This window comes from Oryctolagus cuniculus, chromosome 9, assembly GCF_964237555.1.
Source record: "Oryctolagus cuniculus chromosome 9, mOryCun1.1, whole genome shotgun sequence".
NCBI classification, from domain to species: domain Eukaryota; kingdom Metazoa; phylum Chordata; class Mammalia; order Lagomorpha; family Leporidae; genus Oryctolagus; species Oryctolagus cuniculus.
The window spans coordinates 108,650,084-108,656,305 of NC_091440.1; the positions used below are offsets into that span (position 1 = coordinate 108,650,084).

Genomic DNA, 6,222 nt, shown 5'->3' on the forward strand with positions numbered 1-6,222 from the left:
TTTAATAAAATTGAATACAGGGCTGATGATTATCTTCCCCCACCATTTTTTCACATCATGAATTTAATTTACTTAAATTTTTTCATCTTTATTAAAATAGCTTCCATTTCTATCATACAACTAACATTTATAGCATATATGCACAATAATAGTTCTTGTGAGTTATGCCTTGGGCATTCATAAGTTCTCCAATTTTCCTTTCCTATGATAAGCTGGCTGTTTTACAACCACTAGTAATATAGAACTACTGGATGTAATAAAATATAGCATGGACAATAATCTCTCAGTGATATACAATCTAAAAACTAACATAGCTATGATTTGGTAGTCTAGTGCACTAAAATTCAAATATTTAGAAACTGCATTAGGAAATACAATGCATTTGCAAATGCAAATGATATATTCTTAATAACAATGAAAATTCTCCAAGATTTTATGAGACTAATAAAACTATTAATGAACATGAGATAATTTGAATAAAGCATCCCCATGATTGAAGGAGTTTCTAAAAACCTTTGTAAATGGGTCCTCATCCTTGGAAACAGAACCTAGTACGTGTATTTTCTAATAGTTTACAAATTAGTCTACATTTCTAATCCAAAATATTATGTACATATTCTACTTTAGATACTTACACATATGAAATTATAAAGTTACATTTTTAGTAATTATAACTGACATGCATACATACACACATATATAATAAGGATTTTATTTTTAAAAAATATCAAAAATGGATACACATAAAATTAATATTATTGGCTATTATAAGGAATTCTTAAATTTAAATGATTTGTATTCATGACTCCAGTACAAGTTCTGCTTTGGGAAAAAGTTGGCCTAAGGGCAATAAAAGACAGAAGAGAGGTGAGAAGATAAATCGTCTCTCTCTTCCATGGACTAATGGTAGACATGATTCCCTGGGACCCCACCTTTAACAGTCCTGGGAGCCAGGCTCACTCCTGTGCTGACCACCATGCTGTCTCCCAGCTCATGATGAAATGGTTCCAATAGAATCCTATGTCGCATCACATTGCTTCTCATTCTCATAGCTCAGCTGCCACAGCTTCTCTCCATTTCTGTCCTGCACTTGCTTCCAAAAGAAATGTCATTAGTTTAATCCCTGACATCAGCTAAGCTATTAATCAGATTGCCCACTTTTTTTCAATTCTAAGGATGTTTGCCATATGGCAATTAAAATTTAATTAGAAAGGATACAGAAAAAATATTGACAATAAAAGAAAAATTCAGGAAACCGGTTGGTTGCTAAGTTCTTTGCGATATTTTGCTATTTTGTGTACAAAATAGCAAGAAAATATCATAATGAAAGTATATAATTCACATAAGAATGTGCAAAATTTCCAAAATCTTTTATATGCTTTTAAAAACTATTATAATAGGCAGCAGCTAATTTTTATGTTCCACCTGGTCTCCACTAAACACACATAATACAGCTGCCTCGAGAGTATAATTTAATGATATTTTCCCTGGAATTTTGGACAATGCAGGATCTTGCTAAGAGAAGAGCTTCTTTTGGTTAAGCCTAGGACTTGAAAAATGAAACCAGAGTTGAGAAATTCATGCTATCCAGAGATTTCTGGCAGGTTTAATTTTCATTGGTTTACTGGCCTTCTGTGATTCATTTGTACTTGAGCTTATCATTTTTGAAAAATTTTGGATTTTCTGTCCGAGCAATCAAAAGCAAAGACAGATTTGATTTCTGCTATTATGGTGCTTATATATTCTGGATATGAAAATAGACAGCAAACAAATATATCACACATATAAATTATTTATTTGAAAATTTATTCAATATTATTAAGATTCGTTTACAGCAAGAATCACTAAAATCATGTAGAATTTATTCTCTGAACACAGTTATATATTCTTAGAACATGCTATCAATTACATAATCTATTACATATCAATTATACACAATCTATCACAAACCAATTACATAATTAATTACATATCTATCATTAAATACTTTCATCAAGATTATAGGAAAATAGGTCTTTGTCACATTTGCAGTGATGAAAGTACAGATTTTACACCTGTCCTTCCAATCTTTGCATTAAGGGTCCTTTGGATGGTGTCTCATAATTTCTATTCCATTTTTAAAGTAAGAAATTATTTTTAGTTGAGGAAGTTTTTGATTCTCTTAGCTGAGGTTTAAAAATAGAGGAGGGGAATGATTGGTAATTCAGGGACTGGGAGGTGGCTTAGGAGAAAACTGAAACATTTGAAATCAAATCTCCACTTTAAAATTGGTCTTCCTGCCTTTAAATGCTAAAAAAAAAAAAGGCTCCTAGCTACATATGAAAATGTTAATAGTATTTAAAACAAGTGATGTTCCTATTTCACTTTCTTAATCTATATTTTAGAAGTGATATTTTCCAGCGCTACTCACACATTTGTATTAAATCTAATCATCTGAGATGGGCAGTGTGGCACAGCTAGATAAGCCACTACTTGGGATGCCCACATACCATGTCCGGTTCAAGTCCAGAGTGCAAAGCACTTCCCATTCAGTTTCCTGCTAATGTACTCATTAAGCAGCAGATCATGGCCCAAGTACTTGAGTTCCTGTAACCTGCCTGAGAAACCCAAATGGAGATCCTGGTTCCTGACTTCAGCATAGCTTGGCCTATCCCTGACTGTTTCTCGCTTTTGGGAAGTGAACCAGATGTTGAAATTCCCTCTGTCTTTCTCTCTCCTCTCTCTCTCTCTCTCTCTCTCTCTATATATATATATATATATGTATATATATATACACACACATATATACACACACACACACATATATATAAAATCCGCCTTTCAAATAGTAAATTTATATTATATATAATAAAACATAATATTCCTCTGTGCTGGTATGGTACACAAATAGAAAATTTATCCTAGATATATTTGTTACTCCTGAATTTCATTGCATCTATATATATATTTTGTTTTGTTTTGTTTTTTTTTTTTTGACAGGCAGAGTGGACAGTGAGAGAGAGAGACAGAGAGAAAGGTCTTCCTTTGCCGTTGGTTCACCCTCCAATGGCCGCCGCGGCCGGCGCGCTGCGGCCAGCGCACCGCGCTGATCCAATGGCAGGAGCCAAGTACTTATCCTGGTCTCCCATGGGGTGCAGGGCCCAAGCACTTGGGCCATCCTCCACTGCACTCCCTGGCTACAGCAGAGAGCTGGCCTGGAAGAGGGGCAACCGGGACAGAATCTTGTGCCCCGACCGGGACTAGAACCCGGTGTGCCGGTGCCGCAAGGTGGAGGATTAGCCTAGTGAGCCGCGGCGCCGGCTGCATCTATATTTTTCTAACAACAACTGTGTCTATTTCCTACTAAACATGAAATAAAAATGCAAGGCTGAATAAAACTTGTCTCTAAACTATATAATTATTGATTGATAATGTAATGTCCTTATTCTCTAAAGCATCATATGTTCAAACAATGAAATCTTAACACACATAAGCAGTAGAAATTACAATGGAAAAATTGCAATGATTTCCTGAGATACACTGACAGTTCGAAATAATAAATATATAAAATAAAGTATTTGGTTAGAAAATAATCTAGAGAAGGTACATTAAAAATACGATTGTAGTATTAGGGAATTTCTTGTCATATTTTGCGTAATTACATGATTTGTATGTCGTGATAGATGTTTCTAATATCTAATCATTCTGTATAGACATACATATTTTAAGTAATAAACTTAGATTAAAGGCTTTTGTAGCTATGTCATCAGACATTACTCAGATGCATATACTGTGGGAAACCCAAAGAGTGTAAAATGGAACAGACTCTATCAATTTGCTTTCTGCTAGGAGATAAACAGCATCTCTCTCATTAATCTAAAACATTCAGGATATCTGTCCTCTCACCCAGCACCTCACCTGCCATAAAAGTGAATGAAAGTTCTGCTTTAGCTTCTTGTTCCCCCAAATCAGGACAAAGGAATGGTTTGCAGGATAGATGATCCCAATGGACTGACAAAACATGTGGCTGAGTTTACTCAGTGATTTACCAGAACTCCAATATGATACGATTAGAGCAAGGAAGTACATGGCAGACAGCAAGAGGAAGGAGAGCACAGTTTGCACAGCTTTTACATGGACCTGGGTGCTGGAGTCCTGAGATCCTCGGCTGTGGAGCTGCATATTCCTGAGGTGTTTACATAAGGAACAGATTAACAGCAGGAGGCATATCAGTGACATAGTAAAGGGTATGAGATTTACAAGTGTGAATACAGTCATACTTGAAAGCTGGACAATGCCCCTCGACTTAATCTTCCAAGTTGCATTTCCTTCTAATTCTTCTCTCTGAAAAATCTGGCCTATGTTTAGCACAGCAAGATGACAAACCAAAAAGACAAAATTCACCAGCGTTATCTCCATGACGACACTCTTAATCCTCTTCTTCAGGTAAAGAAAAGTAAGGTTGGAGAAATTGGCTATCTTTAGCAAATAAAATACGCTGAGGCTAGCAGCAAGCCAAATGCTAAAGTGGTTGGTTACTGTCCAAGTATTACTGACTATAATTCTCAGCTCTGATGAATGTAAGGCTGGATTAAATACAGTTGAATACCAGTTTAATAGGATCATCCAGAGCATACCAATTCTGGAGACAGCCAGAGCAGTAAGAATCCCATCAACAGTGGAGATCTTTTGAGTCTTGGCCCAGTTAATGCAGTTCACCAGAGCTATGAAGACATTGGCAAAATTTCCAACAACAAATTCTGCCATTACTAGGATGGAAAGGATGCTCGATGACAAACTTGTCATGTCTGGAATAAAGAAAAAAAAGTGCATGCTTAATATCATTGGTGGTGACTCTTTCAGTACCGTGACCTTAAACTCTCCATCATACCTGATTTCTGAATTTTCAGTGATTTTCTTGACCCTTAAAAATTCTACGACCATATCAAGTTGGAAAGCACTAGAGTGTGCTAATCGGTGAGTTCTATGCTGTATTTCTGGGTAACATGGTTCTTCCCAAAACAGCTCAAATTAATTCGTATTCATATACAATATGCTTTGGAAACAGGCTGAGATATTTCATCACTGATATTGAAGTAAAAGCTAAAGTCTCATTTGCTAGCATGCAAATAAAGACATATTCTCTTTCAGGGTTTTGCAAGCTTTTCCTTGTTTAACTTCCCCATAATTTGTGTCCAGCAAATTTAATTGTTAGTGAATTTTTTTTTTTGACAGGCAGAGTGTGCGGTGAGAGAGAGAGAGAGACAGAGAAAAAAGTCTTCCTTTGCCGTTGGTTCACCCCACAATGGCCGCTGTGGCCAGCGCACCGAAGCCAGCGCACCGCGCTGATCCGAAGCCAGGAGCCAGGTGCTTCTCCTGGTCTCCCATGGGGTGCAGGGCCCAAGGAATTGGACCATCCTCCACTGCACTCCCAGGCCACAGCAGAGAGCTTGCCTGGAAGAGGAGCAACCAGGACAGAATCCGGCGCCCTGACCGAGACTAGAACCCTGGGTGCCAGCGCCGCAGGTGGAGGATTAGCCTATTGAGCTGTGGCGCTGGTCTTGTTAGTGAAATTTAACAGCCCACCGAAGGTCCAGGTAGTTAGCTAGAGCTTGGTCATAACTAAGGTCATCACTACTGTGGTTTTTTTGTTTATCTGTATGTTTTATTTTAATTCCATAAGTAAGCAGAAAGGAAGTGATTGATGACTAACAAAAGCATCCAAGGCTTTATTAGGAAATCCAATATCGTTAAAGCCTGGTTACTGATAACTAATATTTATGTATAACTTCATTGATTACAAGCTGAAAAAAGCACAGGCACACTTGCACGTACACACAGAAACAGCTGTCACTGATGAAAAGGATTATTATTGGCCGGCGCCGCAGCTCAATAGGCTAATCCTCCACCTAGCGGCACCGGCACACCAGGTTCTAGTCCCGGTCGGGGCACAAGATTCTGTCCCGGTTGCCCCTCTTCCAGGCCAGCTCTCTGCTGTAGCCAGGGAGTGCAGTGGAGGATGGCCCAAGTGCTTGGGCCCTGCACCCCATGGGAGACCAGGAGATCAGCGCGGTGTGCCGGCTGCAGCGCGCCAGCCGTGGCGTCCATTGGAGGGTAAACCAACGGCAAAAGGAAGACCTTTCTCTCTGTCTCTCTCTCTCACTATCCACTCCGCCTGTCAAAAAAAAAAAAAAAAGAAAAAGAAAAGAAAAGGATTATTGTTCTATAATTCTGAAAAATCAA

General features: G+C 38.1%; 1 protein-coding gene across 1 annotated transcript; it reads right to left on the reverse strand.

Moving 5' to 3' along the window:
- Positions 1-3,567: 3,567 nt before the first annotated feature.
- On the reverse strand, positions 3,568-4,959 carry LOC100347021 (taste receptor type 2 member 19-like). Its single transcript, XM_002722163.4, has one exon. It carries the CDS (start codon positions 4,921-4,923, stop codon positions 3,865-3,867), a length of 1,059 nt encoding a protein of 352 aa, XP_002722209.4. The 5' UTR covers positions 4,924-4,959; the 3' UTR covers positions 3,568-3,864.
- Between the last annotated feature and the right edge of the window lie 1,263 nt (positions 4,960-6,222).

Coding starts and splice junctions, on each gene's coding strand:
- LOC100347021 (XM_002722163.4), bottom strand. CDS start 4,923: ATGGTCGTAGAATTTTTAAGGGTCAAGAAAATCACTGAAAATTCAGAA.